General features: G+C 35.6%; 1 protein-coding gene and 12 non-coding genes across 13 annotated transcripts; 1 reads left to right on the plus strand and 12 right to left on the minus strand.

Annotated features, from left to right (window-relative positions):
* Positions 1 to 2,869: 2,869 nt before the first annotated feature.
* Positions 2,870 to 3,403, plus strand: LOC145240009 (uncharacterized). Its single transcript, XM_080103611.1, has one exon. It carries the CDS (start codon positions 2,870 to 2,872, stop codon positions 3,401 to 3,403), a length of 534 nt encoding a protein of 177 aa, XP_079959737.1.
* A 961-nt stretch (positions 3,404 to 4,364) lies between these two features.
* Trnaa-agc (transfer RNA alanine (anticodon AGC)) lies at positions 4,365 to 4,437 on the minus strand. The gene has a single exon. It is a non-coding gene; the product is annotated as a tRNA-Ala (tRNA).
* Positions 4,438 to 8,793: 4,356 nt separating this feature from the next.
* Trnaa-agc (transfer RNA alanine (anticodon AGC)) lies at positions 8,794 to 8,866 on the minus strand. Its single transcript has one exon. It is a non-coding gene; the product is annotated as a tRNA-Ala (tRNA).
* A 172-nt stretch (positions 8,867 to 9,038) lies between these two features.
* Trnaa-agc (transfer RNA alanine (anticodon AGC)) lies at positions 9,039 to 9,111 on the minus strand. The gene has a single exon. It is a non-coding gene; the product is annotated as a tRNA-Ala (tRNA).
* Positions 9,112 to 9,281: 170 nt separating this feature from the next.
* Trnaa-agc (transfer RNA alanine (anticodon AGC)) lies at positions 9,282 to 9,354 on the minus strand. The gene has a single exon. It is a non-coding gene; the product is annotated as a tRNA-Ala (tRNA).
* A 5,604-nt stretch (positions 9,355 to 14,958) lies between these two features.
* Positions 14,959 to 15,031, minus strand: Trnaa-agc (transfer RNA alanine (anticodon AGC)). Its single transcript has one exon. It is a non-coding gene; the product is annotated as a tRNA-Ala (tRNA).
* Positions 15,032 to 16,209: 1,178 nt separating this feature from the next.
* Positions 16,210 to 16,282, minus strand: Trnaa-agc (transfer RNA alanine (anticodon AGC)). The gene has a single exon. It is a non-coding gene; the product is annotated as a tRNA-Ala (tRNA).
* A 679-nt stretch (positions 16,283 to 16,961) lies between these two features.
* Trnaa-agc (transfer RNA alanine (anticodon AGC)) lies at positions 16,962 to 17,034 on the minus strand. The gene has a single exon. It is a non-coding gene; the product is annotated as a tRNA-Ala (tRNA).
* A 4,943-nt stretch (positions 17,035 to 21,977) lies between these two features.
* Trnaa-agc (transfer RNA alanine (anticodon AGC)) lies at positions 21,978 to 22,050 on the minus strand. Its single transcript has one exon. It is a non-coding gene; the product is annotated as a tRNA-Ala (tRNA).
* A 680-nt stretch (positions 22,051 to 22,730) lies between these two features.
* Positions 22,731 to 22,803, minus strand: Trnaa-agc (transfer RNA alanine (anticodon AGC)). The gene has a single exon. It is a non-coding gene; the product is annotated as a tRNA-Ala (tRNA).
* A 931-nt stretch (positions 22,804 to 23,734) lies between these two features.
* On the minus strand, positions 23,735 to 23,807 carry Trnaa-agc (transfer RNA alanine (anticodon AGC)). Its single transcript has one exon. It is a non-coding gene; the product is annotated as a tRNA-Ala (tRNA).
* A 429-nt stretch (positions 23,808 to 24,236) lies between these two features.
* Positions 24,237 to 24,309, minus strand: Trnaa-agc (transfer RNA alanine (anticodon AGC)). The gene has a single exon. It is a non-coding gene; the product is annotated as a tRNA-Ala (tRNA).
* Positions 24,310 to 24,738: 429 nt separating this feature from the next.
* Trnaa-agc (transfer RNA alanine (anticodon AGC)) lies at positions 24,739 to 24,811 on the minus strand. Its single transcript has one exon. It is a non-coding gene; the product is annotated as a tRNA-Ala (tRNA).
* Positions 24,812 to 25,127: the final 316 nt, after the last annotated feature.

Here is a 25,127-nt window from a genome sequence, read left to right on the forward strand (position 1 = left end):
TTATAGAGATAAATTAGAAAAAGTATCGACTATTAAATACCCTTTTAAAAATTACGCAACTTAACTTTTTTAATATCAAATAAACACTTTGTTTCATTACTTAGGATTTAAACAAATATTTATTCTCAATTTTTACATTTTTCGTATATTTTACAAAATTTAAGATAAATTTATTGAAATGAAATTATTAAGTTATTCACCAAAAGAAAATAACATGTTCACAAATAAATGTATGCTTCTACACTTTGTAGCCGAAAAAAAACGCTATGTTTTTTAGCACATCTGCTGCCAGAATCCGAGGAAGACATCAGTACTTTAAACTATGACCGAATCATGAAATAACTGGAAAGCGTGTACAGTTCTTTAATCAAAGCCAAAATAGGTGCTTCTACACTTTTATATCAATACATTTATTGAATAAATAAACTAGTTTCTACACTTTAAAATACTGATGTCTCTCTTGGATTCTGGCAGCAGATGCACTGAAAAACATGGCATCTTTTTCTTCGGCGACAAAGTGTAGAAGCACCAATAAATGTTATGAGAGGGAACAATTTATTATTAAATAATTTATATAATTCACCTAGATATCATCTAGATATCATTTTTACAGATCTAAATTATAAAAATATCGATTCAAATTCCTCTTAGAAAAATTACACACTAATGATTTTTAATATAAAAAACGGAAAACGGTTTCATTAATTAAGAAATATTTATTCTCATTTTAAACATTTATATTGAATTTTATTTCATTATAGAAACATTTATTTTTCGTATCAAAATCTTTATTTATAATTTTTTTTTATTAAGACCAATTAAATTTTCACACAGAATGAACCAAATCACTAGCACTACATTGGAAGATACAAGATGTGCAGCAAGAGAACGACAAAGACGAAGGCGTCAGCAGCTACGAACTGAAGAAAGGGATAATATCAGATTGCAAAGGAGAAACATATTGAGACAGCAAATAAATAACATGACTGAAGAAGACAGACAACTTTATCTGCAAAATGAAAGAGCTAGGCAACGGGAAAGAAGAAACAATATGAATGAATCGGAAAGACAAAATATCCCGTATTATTTTGTAGGTGACATGAGTTTGATTTGCTCATTTTGTAGAGCACTTAGTTTCGAGGAGAAGCATTGAATTGTTGTCAAAAGGAAAAGTTTCTCTTCCTCCCTTACAAGATTATCCTCCTCAACTCCAAAGGTTACTCGAAGGTAATGACCAAGAAGCATTTAATTTCAGATCTAATATACGCAATTATAACTCATCGTTTCCATTTGCATCATTTGGAGCAAATATTGTCCGCCTTCCTGGAAGAGGCCCCTATTGTTTTCGCTTACAAGGTCAAACCTATCATTATTCCAGTACTCTGCACCCAAATAATGAAGAGGAGAGAAAATATGGACAAATTTACATCTTGGACTCATCTGAAGCAAATCAACTCCGGTGTAATTTACCAGAAAATAATAAATGTATCCAAAGTGTTTTGAAACCATAGCTATAGTTATGGAGAATAATCCTTATGCCCAAGCTTATAAAAATATGAGGGCCATTGAATTAGAAGAGGAAGCACATGCTATAAGGGAAAATGTAAAGCCAAGGAGAATTTCGATGCATTTCACCGCTGGTCCAGATATCAAAAGATTTAACAATCCAATAAACAACGAAATAGGTGTAGCATTTGTTGGTGAGGATGGTGCTCCACCTGCTAACAGAGATATTATTGTTTACCCACATTCTCAACCAAAACACCGAATTTCTTATCTATCTTGCCACTTGGGCCCCATGATATATCCCATATTATTTCCAAATGGTGAACAAAGCTGGTACATAAACATGCAACATAGGCCAGAACGGCAAACAAGAGTTTGCAATAAAGTGACAATGCAAGAGTATTACAGTTATCGCCTTGCAATTAGAGATTCATTCAGTATTATCCATAGATCTGGTAAACTATTCCAACAATATGTAGTTGATGCATATGTGAAAGTTGAAGGGTGCAGATTGAACTTCATTAAACGCCATCAAAGTCAACTAAGAGCAGCTCAATATTCTGGCTGAAGTGATTATTTAGCAAGGAATAAAGATGGCGATTCTGGTGCACCAGTTATTCTACCATCTTCATTTACAGGAAGCCCTAGGAATCTTCAACAAATGTATCAAGATACAATGGTAGTTTTCTGTAAATATGGAAAGCCAGACCTACTCCTTACCTATACATGTGATCCAAGATGTCCTGGAATATTAAACAACTTAGGGTCATCAGAACTTGCATAAAATCGACCTGACTTAATATCACGTGTGTATCATGCACATCTAAATGAACTTTTGAAAAACATTAAAGACAGACATGTATTGGGAACTCCTGTTGCATATGTTTATGTTATTGAATTTCAAAAAAGAGGGCTACCACACTGCCACATGATCATAATGCTGCGAGATCAGGATAAGATCAGAATAGTTCAACAAATTGATGCAATTGTGTCAGCAGAAATACCTGGACTAGAAGATCCAGAGCTTCGTGATTTAGTTAAATCTTTAATTGCACATGGTCCATGTGGTGCAGTTAATCCTAATTCTCCTTGTATGAGTAAAGGATTATGCCAAAAAAAATTTCCAAATGCATTTAGAGAAGAAACAGTAGAAAACATTGATGGATACCCGGCTTACAAGCGTGCAAATAATGGTGACTCAGTTCAAGTCGGTAATTTTACTGTTGATAATAGATACATAGTCCCTTTCAACAAATTTCTTCTGAGAAAATATCGAGCTCATATTAACTTAGAAATCTGCTCTTCAGTCAAGAATATAAAATACATATTTAAATACGTTTATAAAGGACATGATAGTACTATGATGGAGGTTAATAACAATGATTCATCCATTAATATCGATCAAAGAGAAACAATGCAATCAGAACAAAGAGATGAACTCAAGCAATATCTATCATGCAGATATGTATCACCTCCAGAAGCAATGTGGCATCTTTCTGACTATAAAATGCATGGACAGTCTCATGTTGTGTACCGTTTAGCTGTACACATGCCTGGCGAGCAACAGATTTATTATCAACATGCACAAGCTGAACAAGCAATTCAACAAGCACAACAACGTCACACAAATTTGACTGCTTGGTTTGAACTAAATCAGAATGATATTACTGCTAACCAATATTTTTACTGTGATATTCCACATCATTATGTATTCAACAAAACTGCTACAAAATGGACTAAAAGAGATCGGTCAAGTAATTTGATCACAAGAATGTATACAGTTTCACCAAACCAAAGTGAAATGTTTTATTTATGGATTCTGCTCCTTCATGTCTCCGCCGCAATCATAACCAGCAATTCCTGGCAATATCAACAGCATCAGTTACGATCGCATTGACCGTCAATAAAAGTTAACACTAAAGTTCTTTGCTTGTTCTACTTGCTTCCATACGTTCATTTTGGTAATATAACAATAAGGAATTTCTTATTGATGTGTTTTAAAAGATTTTAGCTACCGTGGAATTTCCACGGGTCATGCTAGTATTTATATAATTAAATTAGGTCATTGTAAATATATATTTAAAACGAAAAAAGTAATGACCAACTGGAGACTCGGGGCATCGATCCCGCACCTCTCGCATGCCATGGGAGCGTTCTACAACATGAGCTAATTCCCCACGTCTACATTTACCTACTATCATAATCACAATAGTTTATGAATAAATGAAAATATTAAAAGCTTGAAGGCACTTGTCTGCCAGTAAAGAAATTCTACTTGACTTCTAAAATTTTTAGATAATTAAATTAGGTCTATTTATATATATACCTTAGAAAATGAACAAAGTAATAAACAACTGGAGAATCGGGGCATCGACCCCCGTACCTCTCGCATGCTAAGCGAGGGCTCTACGATCTGAACTAATTCCCCGGGTCTGCATTAACTTACTATCATAATCACAATACTTTATGAATAAATGAAAATACTAAAAGCTTGAACCCACTTGTCTGCAAGTAAAGAAATTCTACTTGAATTCCAAAATATTTAGATAATTAAATAAGGTCGATTTATATATATACTTTACACATAAAAAGCGTAATAAACAACTGGAGAATCGGGGTATCGTTCCCCGTACCTCTCGCATGCTAAGCGAGCGCTCTACAATCTGAGCTAATTCCCCGTATCTGCATTCCCCTCTTATCATAATCCCAATAGTTTACGAATAAATGAAAATATTAAAAGCTTGAACGCACTTGTCTGCAAGTAAAGAAATTCTACTTGAATTCACAAATTTCCAGATAATTGAATAACGTCTACTTATATATATATGCCTCAGAAAATGAAAAAAGTATTAAACAAGTGGAGAATCGGGGAATCGATCCCCGTACCTCTCACATGCTAAGCGAGCGCTCTACCATCTGAGCTAATTCCCCGTGTCTACATTAACCTACTATCAGAATCACAATTTTTTTTTTTTTTTTTTTTTTACACAGTTATCACCACTTATCAAAGCCTGGAAGCCACTCAGGGATAAGGGTTATTGCAAGCACATTACGCCAGGTTGGAGATTTAATGAAGTGTTTAATTAAGGGGGCGGTTCATTAGGAATTTGTTAACATTGGACTTGAAGACATCCAAGTTGTAGTCCGGAGGGAAGCAGGCAGACGGAACAGAGTTCCACAGGCGTGCAGTTCTAAGAAAGAAGCTTTGTTCATGGAATCCGCGTTTTGATTTAGGCACAGATATAGAGTGGGGGAAATTTTTCACAGTAGATTCAGCTAGACGGGTGTTTTTCGTGAAAGATTGGCGAGGGGGGACCAGAGATTGAAGTTCAGACGAGCACCTACCATGAAAATAACGATAAAACAAGGATAGGCTCGCAATGTCTCTTCTGTGGGAGAGAGGTTGCAGGGTAGAGAAAAGGGCATCCCCCACTAAGCCACGAAGTCTATTTTGTACTCTGTCAAGGCATGATAGGCTGTTTTTGGCCGCTCCTGCCCAGATATGGCAACAGTATTCCATCCTTGGACGTACTTGGCTTTTATATAGATAAAGAATTGCATCAGTAGTGAGATATGTACTGGAGCGGTAGAAGGATCCCACCATCTTTCCAGCAACCTTGGCAACAGACTTGATGTACGTGTTCCATTTCAGTTCAGGAGTAAAGATAACCCCAGAAGCTTGTCAAAACACGAGGCCTCACCCAGACGAGAGCCATCCATCACAATTGATGCCAGCTGGGGATCAGAGCGTTGATGATGTAAGGATAGGAGTTTGGTTTTGGATGCGTTAAAGGTAACCAGCCACATCTTCCCCCACTGAACCACGCGCTCGAGATCAGAGGAGAGAGAATCAGAGAGAGCTTTGTCATTTACAGCCTTTGATGCGTTGCCATAGATGGTCGTGTCATCAGCATAGATGTCAACGAATGATTTAAGTATGTGTTAGGGAGGTCATAGATGTAGATCAGGAAGAGAGTTGGGCCCAGGATTGACCCCTGAGGGACTCCAGCATTTATATTGCAGGCCTCGGATTTTTGTCCATCTACCACTACTCTTATGAGCCTATCGGAGAGAAATGATTTAATGATTGAGAAAACATTTCCAGTTATACCGTAGCTGGCAATCTTGTGAAGTAGACCCTTATGCCATACCTGTCGAAGGCCTTTGATATGTCAAGAGCAATTGCCTTAGAAAGGAAGCCTTTGTCAAGAGATTCACTAATCCTGTTGGATATAACCGTCAGCACATCTGCGGTAGATCTTGCAGAGCGGAAACCATATTGTGTGTCACTAAGAAGGTTATTCCTGCTGAGGTGGTTGACTATTTCTCTATTTAATATGGATTCCAGCAACTTACTCATAACACACAGGAGACTTATTGGTCTGTACTGAGAGGGAGATGACTTATCACCTGAATTCTTAAATACAGGGCAAACTGATGAGGTCTTCCAGGGAGTCGGAAAGCACTTCTCCTTAAGGCAGCGCTTAAATAGTTTCGTAAGTATGGGAGCAAGTTCTGGTTGAAGCTTTTTTTAACACTATAATAGGGATGCCATCAGGGCCAGTTGCTTTACTGGAATCTAGGTCCTTTATTAGCTTGGCGGCCTCATGCATGGATATTTGTATGCTACCTAGCTTGTTGTGTGTTATAGGAGGAAATATGGGGAGTTGATGGCCTTCGTCGCATAGGGTAGAATTAGCAGCAAAGTTCTTTGCAAATAGTTTGGCCTTGTCTGATGCTGACGAGATGACCTCTGGTCCATTGATAATGGTTGGGATAGAACGCACACTTCTGTTCAGGATCCTATTTGTTATTTGCCAAAACTGGTGGGATCCAAGCCGCTGATCAGCTACCTTGGATTTAACAGACTGAGCATATAGCTCTCTTGCATTTTTTATTACTCTTTTACAGTGGTTGCTGGCAGACCTGAAAGCAGCTTTAGTCTCAGTGCATCTCTTACGTTGGTAGCTATGGAAAATGTGATTTCTGTGCGCGATAGCAGCAGCACATTCTGGGGAGAACCATGGCTGGCTGTTAGGTTTTTGTTGGAATTTTTTAGATGGTATGAATTGGTCTATGCCTACAATTAACCATTCGGTCAGATCTGATACTATAGAGGACACTTCCTTTTTAAACATGGAGTGCAGAGGTAAATCAGATATGAATGTACGGAAGCTATCCCAGTCAGCCATAGAGTATCGGTATACAGTACGGTGGAGGGGTACGTCTGGGGGCTTCTTACATTTCGTTTTTATCTTAACTGATACTACGGAGTGGTTGGAGGATCCTAGAGGAGAATGAAAGGAACATGAACATAGCTCAGGGGAAGTTGAGAGAAAAAGGTCTAAGAGGCTTGCATATTGACCGGGTGTATCGGGCACACGGGTGGGTTCGCGAACAATCTGAGTGAGGTCATAAGCAATGGCAAAATCATGACAAAACCTCCCCTCATCATCTGTCTTATTTGTAATGGGTCAGACATTCCACGTTATGGACGTTGAAGTCACCACAGATGTGGATGTTAGCCGAGGGATGTGAAGACAGTATGTGGTCTATTTTCTCAGATATGCTCTTAAAGATAGTAACTCCGCTGTTGTGGGGCCTATAGAGGGCAAATATAAATGCAGTGGTGTTAGCAAGTGCAACCCTGAAGCACATATAGGGTAAATTAGGATCTTCTCTAGAGATATCTCTGCCACATGGGAAGCCATCCTTAATGTAGGCACATATTCCATGCCCATGGCGATCTTGGGTGTCAGATTTAGCTGTTAAATTGGAGTATCCGTTAATTATGAACTCATCTAGGGCAGTGGTCGGCCCTATTCCAGTTTCACTTTGAAATAATATGTCCGGTTTCGTCTCCTGTAATTGGGTTTCAACCTCTGGAAGGTTGGAACGTAGACCCCTGATGTTGGAGAATGAGACCTGGTAGTAGGGGTCTACGTTGGAAGATGGGGTTCTAGGTTTAATCGAGTTTTTATTCTGGAGATATTTGATGTTGAGGTTTGGGGATTTGTGGAATAGGTCGGCATACTTCGTTAGAGCAGTACAGAGAGGGAAAGTAAGAGAGAAAAAGACAGAATTTTTTTTGTAGCACATGAAACGGTAAAGCCATGACAATTACCCACTAGTATGGCATCGAGAGGCCCAACCAGAGACAATTGCATGGTCCAGATCCACTCAGAAAATGGCAAAACAGCAGTCCCAGTACTTTGCGCCTGCTGATAGGACAGCCTCCTTAGTGGTTAATCCAAGGTTCGGGTCCCTGACTATCAGGCGGATAACGTAAAGCCAGACAAAACGTTTACCTCCAGAACCGTTACTAGTGACATGGCGACAAGAACAGACAGAAATTTCATGAATAAATGAATATATTAAAAGATTGAAGGCACTTGTCCGCAAATACAGAAACTCTACTGTAAATCATAAATATGTAGATAATTGAATGAGGTCAATTTATATATATATATACTTTACAAATAAAAAAAATAATAAACAACTGGAGAATCGGGGCATCGATCCCCGTACCTCTCGCATGCTAAGCGAGCGCTCTACCATCTGAGCAAATTCCCTGCGTCTGCCTACCCTACTATCATAATCTCAATATTTTATGAATAAATGAAAATATTAAAAGCTTACCGGCACTTGTTCGCAAATACAGAAATTCTACTTAAATTCCAAAATATTTAGATAACTAGCGGGGGTACCCGGCGTTGCCCGAGTGTTTGTTTCCGGGACGGGGAAGGGGAGTTTTAAAAAATGTTATGGTAGGTAAGTAGGAAGGATCAAACCCGGAGTCATGAGTAAAAGTAGGAAAATAAAGTGTGAAAAAAAAACAAAAAAAAAAACATCTGCAACGTTAACTTCACATGAAAGAACAACGAAGCCAAACCGGTGTTCTCTTCTCAACTGTTCCTTGTGAACGATCCCCAAACGGTGTTAAGTGGTGGCAGGGGGAGGAGGAATTTATTAGAGAGAAAATATTTTACCACTTCCATTGATCTTAACCGATTTTGACCGTGACTTCTCAGCAGAAAAAGTATAGAAATCTAAGATTATCGAGGAATTTGAGAAATAATAAGCCTATAACACACCTCAGATATTGTTCTGCCGTTTGTGCATATTAAATTTGCATGAAATATCTTCATTTTTAATCCTATTAATGTCAAAATCAGACGCGAAAAATGAGTTCATTTTATTTATATAGAGAAGAGAAGAGAAGAGAAGATAATTGAATGAGGTCAATTTATATATATATACTTTAAACATAAAAAAATAATAGACAACTGGAGAATCGGGGCATCGATCCCCGTACCTCTCGCATGCTAAGCGAGCGCTCTACCATCTGAGCTAATTCCCCGCGTCTGCCTACCCTACTATCATAATCTCAATATTTTATGAAAATATTAAAAGCTTACAGGCACTTGTCCGCAAATACAGAAATTCTACTTAAATTCCAAAATATTTAGATAATTGAATGAGGTCAATTTATATATATATACTATAAAAATAAAAAAAAAATAATAAACAACTGGAGAATCGGGGGATCGATCCCCGTACCTCTCGCATGCTAAGCGAGCGCTCTACCATCTGAGCTAATTCCCCGCGTCTGCTTACCCTACTATCATAATCTCAATATTTTATGAAAATATTAAAAGCTTGAAGGCACTTGTCCGCAAATACAGAAATTCTACTTAAATTCCAAAATATTTAGATAATTGAATGAGGTCAATTTATATATATATACTATAAAAATAAAAAAAATAATAAACAACTGGAGAATCGGGGCATCGATCCCCGTACCTCTCGCATGCTAAGCGAGCGCTCTACCATCTGAGCTAATTCCCCTATATCTGCATTCAAAAACTATCATAATTCCAATAGTTTATAAATAAATGAAAATATGAAAAGCTTGAATGCACTTGTCTGCAAGTAAAGAAATTCTACTTGAATTCACAAATTTCCAGATAATTAAATAATGTCTATTTATATATATAGGTCAATTTATATATATACTTTAAAAATAAAAAAGTGATAAACAACTTGAGAATCAGGGTACCGATCCCCGTACCTCTCGCATGCTACGCGAGTGCTCTACCATCTGAGCTTATTCCCCGCGACTGCTTATCCTACTATCATAATCTCATAATCTCATAATCTAATTTTATGAATAAATGAAAATATTAAAAGCTTACCGGCACTTGTCCGCAAATACAGAAATTCTACTTAAATTCCAAAATGTTTAGATAATTAAATGAGGTCAATTTATATATATACTCAAAAAATAAAAATTAATAAACAACTGGAGGATCGGGGTATCGATCCCTGTACCTCTCACATGCTAAGCGAGCGCTCTACAATCTGAGCCATGTCTGCATTCAAAAACTGTCATAATAACAATAGATTATAAATAAATGACAATATGAAAAGCTTGAAGGCACTTGTCTGCAAGTAAAGTCTACTGAAATTCAAAAATTTTCAGATAATTAAATAAGGTCTATTAATATATATACCTCAGAAAATGAAAAAAGTAATAAACAAGTGGAAAATCGGGGCATCGATCCCCGTACCTGCCGCTATCAAAGCAAGCGCTCTACTATCTGAGGAAATTTCCCCTGTGAGCAATCACCTACAATCATAATCACAATATTTTATGAATATATGAAAATATTAAAAGCTTGAAGGCACTTGTCCGCAAATAAAGAAATTCTCCTTAAATTCCTAAATATTTAGATAATTAAATGAGGTCAATGTATATATATACTTTAAACATAAAAAAAAATAATAAACAACTGGTGAATCGGGGTATCGATCCCCGTTCCTCTCGAATGCTAAACGAGCGCACTACCATCTGAGATAATTCCCCATGTCTGCATTCGCCTACTATCATAACCACAACAGTATAAATGAAAATATTATAGGCTTGAATGCACTTGTCTGCAAGTAAAGAAATTCTACTTAAATTCAAAAATATTTAGATAATTAAATTAGGTCAATTTATATATTGACTTAAAAATAAAAAGTAATAAACAACTGGAGAATCGGGGTATCGATCCCCGTACCTCTCGCATGCGAAGCGAGTGTTCTACAACCTGAGCTAATTTCCCGTGTCTGCATTCTTTTATTATCATAATCACAATGGTGTATGAATAAATGAAAATATTAAAAGCTTGAAAGCACTTGTCTGCAAGTAAAGAAATTCTACAAATAAACAAATGGAGACTGGGGGTATCGATACCCGTACCTCTCGCATGCTAACCGAATGCTCTACATCTGAGCTAATACCCCGCGTCTGCATTCACATACTATCATGATCTGGACGGTTTATTAATAAATGAAAATGTTAAAAGCTTGAAGCCATTGGTCTTCAAGTAAAGAAATTCTACTTTCATTCCAAAATATTTAGATAATTAAAAAGGTCAATATATATATATATATATATATATATATATATATATATATATATATATATATATATATATATATATACTTTAAAAATAAAAAAGTAATAAACAACTGGAGAATCGGGGCATCGTTCCCCGTACATATCGAATGCTATTGGAGGCTCTACCATCTGAGCAAATTCCCCTTGTCTGCTTTTCCGTATTATAATAATCACAATAGTTTATGAATAAATGCTAAGTGAGCACTCTACCATCTGAGCTAATTCCCCATGTCTGCATTCTCCTACTATCATAATCACAAAAGTATAAATGACAATATTAAAAGCTTGCAGGCACTTGTCTGCAAGTTAAGAAATTCTACTTGAATTCCAAAATTTTCAGATGATTAACTAAGGTCTATTTATATACAAACCTTAGAAAATGAAAAAAGAATCTTCAGAATCGGGGCATCGATCCTCGTACATCACGCATGCTAGGCGAGCGCTATAAGATCTGAGCTAATTCCCCATGTCTTCATTCAGACACTATCATAATCCCAATAGTTTATAAATAAATGAATATATTAAAAGCTTGAAAGCACTTGTCTGCAAGTAAAGACATTTTACTTGAATTCAAAAATTTTCAGATAATTTAATAAGGTCTATTCTTATATATACACCAGAAAATGATAAAAGTAATAAACCAGTGGAGAATCGGGGTATCGATCCGCGTACATCTCGCATGCGAAGCTAGCGCTCTACCATATGAGCTAATTCCCTCTGTCTGCATTCACCTACTATCATAATCACAATAGTTTATGCATAAATTATAATATTAAAAGCTTGAAGGTTCTTGTCTGCAAGTAAACAAATTCTAAAGTAATTTATAAATTTTCAAATAATTAAATAAGGTCTATTGATATATATATATATATATATACCTTAGAAAATGAAAAAAGCTCTACAACTTGTGCTAATTCCCCATGCCTGCATTCACCTATTATCATAATCACAATAGTGTATGAATACTTAATTCCATAATATTTAGATAATTTAATTAGGTCAATTTATATATATACTTTTAATTGTGGATTCGATCCCCATACCACTATCATGCAAAGCGAACGATCTACCATCTGAGCAAATTCCCACTATCTGCATTCAAGAACTATCATAATCACAATAGTTTATAAATAATTGAAAATATGATAAGCTTGAAGTCACTTGTCTGCAAGTACAGAAAGTCTGCTGGAATTTAAAAATTTCCAGATAATTAAATAAGGTCTAGTCATATATATTCCTCAGAAAATTAAAAAAGTATTAAACAAGTGGAGAATCGGGGCATCGACCTCCGTACCTCTCGCATGCTAAGCGAGCGATCTACCATCTGAGCGAATTCCCCATGTCCGCATTCTCCTACTATCATAATCCCTATAGTTTATGAATAAATGAAAATATTAAAAGCTTGAAGGCACTTGTCTGCAAGTAAAGACATTTTACTTGAATTCAAAAATATCCAGATAATTAAATAAGGTCTATTCATATATATGCCTTAGAAAATTAAAAAAGTATTAAACAAGTGGAGAATCGGGGCATCGATCCCCGTACCTCTCGCATGCTAAGCGAGCGCTCTACAATCTGAGCTAATTCCCCATGTCCGCATTATCCTACTATCATAATCCCAATATTTTATAAATAAATGAAAATATTAAAAGCTTGAAGGCACTTGTCTGCAAGTAAAGATATTTTACTTGAATTACAAAAATTTCCAGATAATTAAATAAGGTCTAGTCATATATATGCCTTAGAAAATGAAAAAAGTATTAAACAAGTGGAGAATCCGGGCATCGATCCCCGTACCTCTCGCATGCTAAGCGAGCGCTCTACCATCTGAGATAATTCCCCATGTGCGCATTACCCTACTATCATAATCCCAATATTTTATAAATAAATGAAAATATTAAAAGCTTGAAGGCACTTGTCTGCAAGTAAAGACATTTTACTTGAATTCTAAAATTTCCAGATAATTAACTAAGATCTATTCATATATATACCTCAGAAAATGAAAAAAGTAATACACAAGTGGAGAATCGGGACATCGATACCCGTACCTCTCGCATGCTAAGCGAGCGCTCTACCATCTGATTAAATTCCCCGTGTCTTCATTAACCTACTATCATAATCACAATATTTTATGAATATATGAAAATATTAAAAGCTTAAAGGCACTTGTCCGTAAATAAAGAAATTCTACTTAAATTCCAAAATATTTAGATAATTAAATGAGGTCAATTTATATATATGCTTTAAAATAAAAAAAAGTGATAAACAACTGGATAATCGTGGATTCGATCCCCATACCTCTATAATGCTAAGCGAACGTACTACCATCTGAGAAAATTCCCCATATCCGCATTCAAAAACTATCATAATCACAATAGTTTAAAATAAATGAAAATATGAAAAGCTTGAAGGCACTTGTCTGGAAGTAAAGAAAGTCTACTGGAATTCAAAAATTTCGAGATAATTAAATAAGGTCTAGTCATATAAATGCCTCAGAAAATTAAAAAAGGATTAAAAAAGTGGAGAATCGGGGAACCGATCCCCGTACCTCTCACATGCCAAGCGAGCGCTCTACCATCTGAGCTAATTCCCCATGCCGCATCCTTCTACTATCATAATCCAAATATTTTATGAATAAATGAAAATATTAAAAGCTTGAAGGCACTTGTCTGCAAGTAAAGACATTTTACTTGAATTCAAACATTTCCAGATAATTAAATAAGGTCTATTCATATATATGCCTTAGAAAATTAAAAAAGTATTAAACAAGTGGAGAATCGGGGCATCGATCCCCGTACCTCTCGCATGCTAAGCGAGCGCTCTACAATCTGAGCTAATTCCCCATGTCCGCATTATCCTACTATCATAATCCCAATATTTTATGAATAAATGAAAATATTAAAAGCTTGAAGGCACCTGTCTGCAAGTAAAGATATTTTACTTGAATTCAAAAATTTCCAGATAATTAAATAAGATCTATTCATATATATACCTCAGAAAATGAAAACAGTAATACAAAGTGGAGAATCGGGACATTGATCCCCGTACCTCTCGCATGCTAAGTGAGCGCTCTACCCTCTGATTAAATTCACCGTGTCTGCATTAACCTACTATCATAATAACAATATTTTCTGAATATATGAAAATATAAAAAGCCCAAAGGCACTTGTCCGCAAGTAAAGAAATTCTACTTAAATTCCAAACTATTTAGATAATTAAATGAGGTCAATTTATATATATGCTTTAAAATAAACAAAAGTGATAAACAACTGGATAATTGTGGATTCGATCCCCATACCACTATCATGCAAAGCGTACGATCTACCATCTGAGCAAATTCCCACTATCTGCATTCAAGAACTATCATAAACACAATAGTTTATAAATAAATGAAAATATGATAAGCTTGAAGTCACTTGTCTGCAAGTACAAAAAGTCTGCTGGAATTCAAAAATTTCCAGATAATTAAATAAGGTCTAGTCATATATATTCCTCAGAAAATTAAAAAAGTATTAAACAAGTGGAGAATCGGGGCATCGACCTCCGTACCTCTCGCATGCTAAGCGAGCGCTCTACCATCTGAGCGAATTCCCCATGTCCGCATTCTCCTACTATCATAATCCCAATATTTTATGAATAAATGAAAATATTAAAAGCTTGAAGGCACTTGTCTGCAAGTAAAGACATTTTACTTTAATTCAAAAATTTCCAGATGATTAAATAAGGTCCAGTCATATATATGCCTCAGAAAATTAAAATAGTATACAACAAGTGGAGAATCGGGGCATCGATCCCTGTACGTAGCGCTCTACCATCTGAGCTAATTCCCCATTTCCGCATTCTCCTACTATCATAATCCCAATATTTTATGACTAAATGAAAATATTAAAAGCTTGAAGGCACTTGTCTGCAAGTAAAGACATTTTACTTGAATTCAAACTTTCGGGATAATTAAATAAGGTCTATTCATATATATACCTTAGAAAATGAAAACAGTATTAAACAAGTGGAGAATCGGGGCATCGAACCCCGTACCTCTCGCATGCTAAGCGAGCGCTCTACCATCTGAGCTAATTCCCCATGTCCGCATTCTCCTACTATCATAATCCCAATACTTTATGAATAAATGAAAATATTAAAAGCTTGAAGGCACTTGTCTGCAAGTAAAGACATTTTGCTTGAATTCAAAAATTTCCAGATAATTAAATAAGGTCTAGTCATATATATGCCTCAGAAAATTAAAAAAGTATTAAACAAGTGGAGAATCGGGGCATCGATCCCCGTACGTTTCGCACGCGAAGCTAGCGCTCTACAATCAGAGCTAATTCCCCATGTCCGCATTCTCCTACTATCATAATCCCAATATTTTATGAATAAATGAAAATATTAAAAGCTTGAAGGCACTTGTCTGCAAGTAAAGAAAGTCTACTGGAATTCAAAAATTTCTAGATAATTAAATAAGGTCTATTCATATAAATGCCTCAGAAAATTAAAAAAGTATTAAACAAGTGGAGAATCGGGGCATCGATACCCGTACCTCTCGCATACTAAGCGAGCGCTCTACCATCTGAGCTAATTCCCCATGTATACATTCTCCTACTATCATAATCCCAATATTTTATGAATAAATAAAAATATTAAAAGCTTGAAGGCACTGCAAGTAAAGACATTTTACTTGAATTCAAAAATTTCCAGATAATTAAATAAGATCTATTCCTATATATACCTGAGAACATGAAAAAAGTAATACACAAGTGGAGAATCGGGACATCGATACCTGTACCTCTCGCATGCTTAGCGAGCGCTCTAACATCTGATTAAATTCCCCGTGTCTGCATTAACCTACTATCATAATCACAATATTTTATGAATAAATGAAAATATTAAAAGCTTAAAGGCACTTGTCCGTAAATAAAGATATTCTACATAAATTCCAAAATATTTAGATAATTAAATGAGGTCAATTTATATATATATGCTTTAAAATAAACAAAAGTGATAAACAACTGGATAATCGTGGATTCGATCCCCATAACTCTACCATGCTAAGCGATCGATCTACCATCTGAGCAACTTCCCCATATCTGCATTCAAAAACTATCATAATCAAAATAGTTTATAAATAAATGAAATTATGAAAAGCTTGAAGGCACTTGTCTGCAAGTAAAGATAGTCTACTGGAATTCAAAAATTTCCAGATAATTAAATAAGGTGTATTCATATATATTCCTCAGAAAATTAAAAAAGTATTAAACAAGTGGAGAATCGGGGCATCGATCCCCGTACCTCTCGCATGCTAAGCGAGCGCTCTACCATCTGAGCTAATTCCCCATGTCCGCGTTCTCCTACTATAATAATCCCAATATTTTATAAATAAAAAACAATATTAAAAGCTTGTAGGCACTTGTCTGCAAGTAAAGACATTTTACTTGAATTCAAAAATTTTCAGATAATTAAATAAGGTCTAGTCATATATATGCCTCAGAAAATTAAAAAAGTATTAAACAAGTGGAGAATCGGGGCATCGATTCCCGTACCTTTCACATGCTAAGCGAGCGCTCTACCATCTGAGCTAATTCCCCATGGCCGCATTCTCCTACTATCATAATCCCAATATTTTATGAATAAATGAGAATATTAAAAGCTTGAAGGCAATTGTCTGCAAGGAAAGACATTTTATTGAATTCTAAAATTTCCAGATAATTAAATAAGGTCTATTCATATATATGCCTTAGAAAATTAAGAAAGTATTAAACAAGTGGAGAATCGGGGCATCGATCCCCGTACCTCTTGCATGCTAAGCATGCGCTCTACCATCTGAGCTAATTCCCCATGTCTGCATTCTCCTACTATCATAATATCAATAGTTTATGGATACATGAAAATATTAAAAACTTCCAGGCACTTGTCTGCAAGTAAAGACATTTTACTTGAATTAAAAAATTTCCAGATAATTAAATAAGGTCTAGTCATATATATGCCTCAGAAAATCAAATAAGTATTAAACAAGTGGAGAATCGGGGTATCGATCCCCGTACATCTCGCATGCTAAGCGAGCGCTCTACCATCTGAGCTAATTCCCCACGTCCGCATTCTCCTACTATCATAATCCCAATATTTTATGAATAAATGAAAATATTAAAAGCTTGAAGGCACTTGTCTGCAATTAAAGACATTTTACTTGAATTCAAAAATTTCCAGATAATTAAATAAGGTCTAGTCATATGTATGCCTCAGGAAATTAAACATGTATTAAACAAGTGGAGAATCGGGGCATCGATTCCCGTACTTCTCGCATGCTAAGCGAGCGCTCTACCATCTGAGCTAATTCCCCATGTCCGCATTCTCCTACTATCATAATCCCAATACTTTATTAAAAAATTAAAATATTAAAAGCTTGAAGGTACTTGTCTGCAAGTAAAGACATTTTTCTTGAATTCAAAAATTTCCAGATAATTAACTAATGTCTATTTATATATATGCCTCAGAAAATGAAAGAAGTATTAAACAAGTGGAGAATCGGGGCATCGATCCTCGTACCTCTCGCATGCTAAGCGAGCGCTCTACCATCTGAGCTAATTCCCCATGTCCGCATCCTTCTACTATCATAATCCCAATATTTTATGAATAAATGAAAATATTAAAAGCTTGAAGGCACTTGTCTGCAAGTAAAGATATTTTACTTGAATTAAAAAATTTCAAGATAATTAAATAAGGTCTAGTCATATATATGCCTCAGAAAATTATAAAAGTATTAAACAAGTGGAGAATCGGGGCATCGATCCCCGTACCTGTCGCATGCTAAGCGAGCGCTCTCCCATCTGAGCTAATTCCCCATGTCCGCATTCTCCTACTATCATAATCCCAATATTTATGAATAAATGAAAATATTAAAAGCTTGAAGGCACTTGTCTGCAAGTAAAGATATTTTACTTGAATTCAAAAATTTCCAGATAATTAAAAAGGTCTAGTCATTTTTGCCTCAGAAAATTAAAAAAGTATTAAACAAGTGGAGAATTGCGGCATCGATTCCCGTACCTCTCGCATGCTAAGCGAGCGCTCTACCATCTGAGCTAATTCCCCATGTCCGCATTCTCCTACTATCATAATCCCAATATTTTATGACTAAATAAAAATATTAAAAGATGGAAGGCACTTGTCTGCAAGTAAAGACATTTTACTTGAATGCAAAAATTTCCAGATAATTACATAAGGTCTATTCATATATATGCCTTAGAAAATTAAAAAAGTATTAAACAAGTGGAGAATCGGGGCATCGATCCCCGTAACTCTCGCATGCTAAGCGAGCGATCTACAATCTTAGCTAATTCCCCATGTCCGCATTCTCCTACTATCATAATCCCAATGTTTTATGAATAAATGAAAATATTAAAAGCTTGAAGGCACTTGTCTGCAATTAAAGACATTTTACTTGAATTCAAAAATTTCCAGATAATTAAATTAGGTCTAGTCATATATATGCCTCAGAAAATGAAAAATGTATTAAACAAGTGGAGAATCGGGGCATCGATCCCCGTACCTCTCGACTGCTAAGCGAGCGCTCTACCATCTGAGCTAATTCCCCATGTCCGCATTCTCCTACTATCATAATCCCAATACTTTATGAATAAATGAAAATATTAAAAGCTTGAAGGCACTTGTCTGCAAGTAAAGACATTTTACTTGAATTCAAAAATTTCCAGATAATTAAATAAGGTCTAGTCATATATATATGCCTCAGAAAATTAAAAAAGTATTAAACAAGTGGAGAATCGGGGCATCGCTCCCCGTACCTCTCGCATGCTAAGCGAGCGCTCTACCATCTGAGCTAATTCCCCATGTCCGCATTCTCTTACTATCATAATTCCAATATTTTATGAATAAATGAAAATATTAAAAGCTTGAAGGCACTTGTCTGCAAGTAAAGACATTTTACTTGAATTCAAAAATTTCCAGATAATTAAATAAGGTCTAGTCATATATATTCCTCAGAAAATTAAAAAAGTATTAAACAAGTGGAGAATCAGGGCATCGATCCCCGTACCTGTCGCATGCTAAGCGAGCGCTCTCCCATCTGAGCTAATTCCCCATGTCCGCATTCTCCTACTATCATAATCCCAATACTTTATGAATAAATGAAAATATTAAAAGCTTGAAGGCACTTGTCTGCAAGTAAAGACATTTTACTTGAATTCAAAAATTTCCAGATAATTAAAAAAGGTCTAGTAATTTTTGCCTCAGAAAATTAAAAAAGTATTAAACAAGTGGAGAATTGCGGCATCGATTCCCGTACCTCTCGCATGCTAAGCGAGCGCTCTACCATCTGAGCTAATTCCCCATGTCCGCATTCTCCTACTATCATAATCCCAATATTTTATGACTAAATAAAAATATTAAAAGATGGAAGGCACTTGTCTGCAAGTAAAGACATTTTACTTGAATGCAAAAATTTCCAGATAATTACATAAGGTCTATTCATATATATGCCTTAGAAAATTAAAAAAGTATTAAACAAGTGGAGAATCAGGGCATTGACACCCGTAACTCTCGCATGCTAAGCGAGCGATCTACAATCTTAGCTAATTCCCCATGTCCGCATTCTCCTACTATCATAATCCCAATATTTTATGAATAAATGAAAATATTAAAAGCTTGAAGGCACTTGTCTGCAATTAAAGACATTTTACTTGAATTCAAAAATTTCCAGATAATTAAATTAGGTCTAGTCATATATATGCCTCAGAAAATGGAAAATGTATTAAACAAGTGGAGAATCGGGGCATCGATTCCCGTACCTCTCGCATGCTAAGCGAGCGCTCTACCATCTGAGCTAATTCCCCATGTCCGCATTCTCCTACTATCATAATCCCAATACTTTATGAATAAATGAAAATATTAAAAGCTTGAAGGCACTTGTCTGCAAGTAAAGACATTTTACTTGAATTCAAAAATTTCCAGATAATTAAATAAGGTCTAGTCATATATATATGCCTCAGAAAATTAAAAAAGTATTAAACAAGTGGAGAATCGGGGCATCGATCCCCGTACCTGTCGCATGCTAAGCGAGCGCTCTCCCATCTGAGCTAATTCCCAATGTCCGCATTCTCCTACTATCATAATCCCAATATTTATGAATAAATGAAAATATTAAAAGCTTGAAGGCACTTGTCTGCAAGTAAAGACATTTTACTTGAATTCAAAAATTTCCAGATAATTAAATAAGGTCTAGTCATATATATGCCTCAGAAAATTAAAAAAGTATTAAACAAGTGGAGAATCGGGGCGTCGATCCCCGTACCTGTCGCATGCTAAGCGAGCGCTCTACCATCTGAGCTAATTCCCCATGTCCGCATTCTCCTACTATCATAATCCCAATATTTTATGACAAAATAAAAATATTAAAAGATGGAAGGCACTTGTCTGCAAGTAAAGACATTTTACTTGAATGCAAAAATTTCAAGATAATTACATAAGTTCTATTCATATATATGCCTTAGAAAATTAAAAAAGTATTAAACAAGTGGAGAATCGGGGCATCGATCCCCGTAACTCTCGCATGCTAAGCGAGCGATCTACAATCTTAGCTAATTCCCCATGTCCGCATTTTCCTACTATCTTAATACCAATATTTTATGAATAAAGAAAATATTAAAAGCTTGAAGGCACTTGTCTGCAAGTATATACATTTTACTTGAATTAAAATATTTCCAGATAATTAAATAAGGTCTAGTCATATATATGCCTCAGAAAATGAAAAAAGTATTAAACAAGTGGAGAATCGGGGCACCGATCCCCGTACCTCTCGCATGATAAGCGAGCGCTCTACCATCTGAGCTAATTCCCCATGTCCGCATTCTCCTACTATCATAATCCTAATACTTATTAATAAATGAAAATATTAAAAGCTTGAAGGCACTTGTCTGCAAGTAAAGACATTTTACATGAATTCAAAAATTTCCAGATAATTAAATAAGGTCTAGTCATATATATATGCCTCAGAAAATTAAAAAAGTATTAAACAAGTGGAGAATCGGGGAATCGATCCTCGTACCCCTAGCATGCTAAGCGAGCGCTCTACCATCTGAGCTAATTCCCCATGTCCGCATTCTCCTACTATCATAATCACAATATTTTATGAATAAATGAAAATATTAAAAGCTTGAAGGCACTTGTCTGCAAGTAAAGACATTTTACTTGAATTCAAAAATTTCCAGATAATTAAATTAGGTCTAGTCATATATATGCCTCAGAAAATGAAAAAAGTATTAAACAAGTGGAGAATCGGGGCATCGATTCCCGTACCTCTCGCATCCTAAGCGAGCGCTCTACCATCTGAGCTAATTCCCCATGTCCGCATTCTCCTACTATCATAATCCCAATACTTTATGAATAAATGAAAATATTAAAAGCTTGAAGGCACTTGTCTGCAAGTAAAGACATTTTACTTGAATTCAAACATTTCTAGATAATTAAATAAGGTCTAGTCATATATATGCCTCAGAAAATTAAAAAAGTATTAAACAAGTGGAGAATCAGGGCATCGATACCCGTACCTCTCGCTTGCTAAGCGAGCTCTCTACTATCTGAGCTAATTCCCCATGCCCGCATTCTCCTACTATCTTAATCCCAATATTTTATGAATAAATGAAAATATTATAAGCTTGAAGTCACTTGTCTGCAAGTAAAGACATATTACTTGAATTCAAACATTTCTAGATAATTAAATAATGTCTATTCATATATATGCCTCAGAAAATTAAAAAAGTATTAAACAAGTGGAGAATCGGGGCATCGATACCCGTACCTCTCGCATGCTTAGCGAGCTCTCTACTATCTGAGCTTCTTCCCCATGCCCGCATTCTCCTACTATCTTAATCCCAATATTTTATGAATAAATGAAAATATTATAAGCTTGAAGTCACTTGTCTGCAAGTAAAGACATTTAACTTGAATTAAAAATTTCCAGATAATTAAATAAGGTCTAGTCATATATATGCCTCAGAAAATCAAAAAAGTATTAAACAAGTGGAGAATCGGGGCATCGATCCCCGTACCACTCGCATGCTAAGCGAGCGCTCTACCATCTGAGCTAATTCCCCATGTCCGCATTCTCATACTATCATAATCCCAATATTTTATGAATAAATGAAAATATTAAAAGCTTGAAGGCACTTGTCTGCAATTAAAGACATTTTACTTGAATTCAAAAATTTCCAGATAATTAAATTAGGTCTAGTCATATATATGCCTCAGAAAATTTAAAATGTATTAAACAAGTGGAGAATTTGGGCATCGATTCCCGTACTTCTCGCATGCTAAGCGAGCGCTCTACCATCTGAGCTAATTCCCCATGTCCGCATTCTCCTACTATCAGAATCCCAATACTTTATGAAAAAATGAAAATATTAAAAGCTTGAAGGCACTTGTCTGCAAGTAAAGACATTTTTCTTGAATTCAAAAATTTTCAGATAATTAAATAATGTCTATTCATATATATGCCTCAGAAAATGAAAAAAGTATTAAACAAGTGGAGAATCGGGGCATCGATCCTCGTACCTCTCGCATGCTAAGCGAGCGCTCTACCATCTGAGCTAATTCCCCATGTCCGCAATCTCCTACTATCATAATCCCAATATTTTATGAATAAATTAAAATATTAAAAGCTTGAAGGCACTTGTCTGCAATTAAAGACATTTTACTTTAATTCAAAAATTTCCAGATAATTAAATAAGGTCTAGTCATATATATGCCTCAGAAAATTAAAAAAGTATTAAACAAGTGGAGAATCGGGGCATCGATCCCCGTACCTCTCGCATGCTAAGCGAGCGCTCTACCATCTGAGCTAATACCCCATGTCCGCATTCTCCTACTATCATAATCCCAATATTTTATGAATAAATGAAAATATTAAAAGCTTGAAGGCACTTGTCTGCAAGTAAAGACATTTTACTTTAATTCAAAAATTTCCAGATAATTAAATAAGGTCTAGTCATATATATGCCTCAGAAAATTAAAAAAGTATTAAACAAGTGGAGAATCGGGGCACCGATCCCCGTACCTCTCGCATGCTAAGCGAGCGCTCTACCATCTGAGCTAATCCCCCATGTCCGCATTCTCCTACTATCATAATCCCAATATTTTATGAATAAATGAAAATATTAAAAGCTTGAAGGCACTTGTCTGCAAGTAAAGACATTTTACTTTAATTCAAAAATTTCCAGATAATTAAATAAGGTCTAGTCATATATATGCCTCAGAAAATTAAAAAAGTATTAAACAAGTGGAGAATCGGGGCATCGATCCCCGTACCTCTCGCATGCTAAGCGAGGGTTCTACAATCTGAGCTAATTCCCCATGTCCGCATTCTCCTACTATCATAATCCCAATATTTTATGAATAAATGAAAATATTAAAAGCTTGAAGGCACTTGTCTGCAAGTAAAGACATTTTACTTGAATTCAAAAATTTCCAGATAATTAAATAAGGTCTAGTCATATATATGCCTCAGAAAATTAAAAAAGTATTAAACAAGTGGAGAATCGGGGCACCGATCCCCGTACCTCTCGCATGCTAAGCGAGCGCTCTACCATCTGAGCTAATTCCCCATGTCCGCATTCTCCTACTATCATAATCCCAATATTTTATGAATAAATGAAAACATAAAAACCTTGAAGGCACTTGTCTGCAAGTAAAGACATTTTACTTTAATTCAAAAATTTCCAGATAATTAAATAAGGTCTAGTCATATATATGCCTCAGAAAATTAAAAAAGTATTAAACAAGTGGAGAATCGGGGCATCGATCCCCGTACCTCTCGCATGCTAAGCGAGCGCTCTACCATCTGAGCTAATTCCCCACGTCCGCATTCTCATACTATCATAATCCCAATATTTTATGAATAAATGAAAATATTAAAAGCTTGAAGGCACTTGTCTGCAAGTAAAGACATTTTACTTTAATTCAAAAATTTCCAGATAATTAAATAAGGTCTAGTCATATATATGCCTCAGAAAATTAAAAAAGTATTAAACAAGTGGAGAATCGGGGCACCGATCCCCGTACCTCACGCATGCTAAGCGAGCGCTCTACCATCTGAGCTAATTCCCCATGTCCGCATTCTCCTACTATCATAATCCCAATATTTTATGAATAAATGAAAATATTAAAAGCTTGAAGGCACTTGTCTGCAAGTAAAGACATTTTACTTTAATTCAAAAATTTCCAGATAATTAAATAAGGTCTAGTCATATATATGCCTCAGAAAATTAAAAAAGTATTAAACAAGTGGAGAATCGGGGCATCGATCCCCGTACCTCTCGCATGCTAAGCGAGCGCTCTACCATCTGAGCTAATTCCCCATGTCCGCATTCTCCTACTATCATAATCCCAATATTTTATGAATAAATGAAAATATTAAAAGCTTGAAGGCACTTGTCTGCAAGTAAAGACATTTTACTTGAATTCAAAAATTTCCAGATAATTAAATAAGGTCTAGTCATATATATGCCTCAGAAAATTAAAAAAGTATTAAACAAGTGGAGAATCGGGGCACCGATCCCCGTACCTCTCGCATGCTAAGCGAGCGCTCTACCATCTGAGCTAATTCCCCATGTCCGCATTCTCCTACTATCATAATCCCAATATTTTATGAATAAATGAAAATATTAAAAGCTTGAAGGCACTTGTCTGCAAGTAAAGACATTTTACTTTAATTCAAAAATTTCCAGATAATTAAATAAGGTCTAGTCATATATATGCCTCAGAAAATTAAAAAAGTATTAAACAAGTGGAGAATCGGGGCATCGATCCCCGTACCTCTCGCATGCTAAGCGAGCGCTCTACCATCTGAGCTAATTCCCCATGTCCGCATTCTCCTACTATCATAATCCCAATATTTTATGAATAAATGAAAATATTAAAAGCTTGAAGGCACTTGTCTGCAAGTAAAGACATTTTACTTTAATTCAAAAATTTCCAGATAATTAAATAAGGTCTAGTCATATATATGCCTCAGAAAATTAAAAAAGTATTAAACAAGTGGAGAATCGGGGCACCGATCCCCGTACCTCTCGCATGCTAAGCGAGCGCTCTACCATCTGAGCTAATTCCCCATGTCCGCATTCTCCTACTATCATAATCCCAATATTTTATGAATAAATGAAAATATTAAAAGCTT

Source organism: Euprymna scolopes, chromosome 2 (assembly GCF_053919585.1).
Source record: "Euprymna scolopes isolate OS-2025 chromosome 2, ASM5391958v1, whole genome shotgun sequence".
Taxonomy (NCBI): Eukaryota; Metazoa; Mollusca; class Cephalopoda; order Sepiida; family Sepiolidae; genus Euprymna; species Euprymna scolopes.

What these genes read in the sequence shown, in the direction of transcription:
- LOC145240009 (XM_080103611.1), top strand. Translation starts at nt 2,870, where the DNA reads ATGGAGGTTAATAACAATGATTCATCCATTAATATCGATCAAAGAGAA.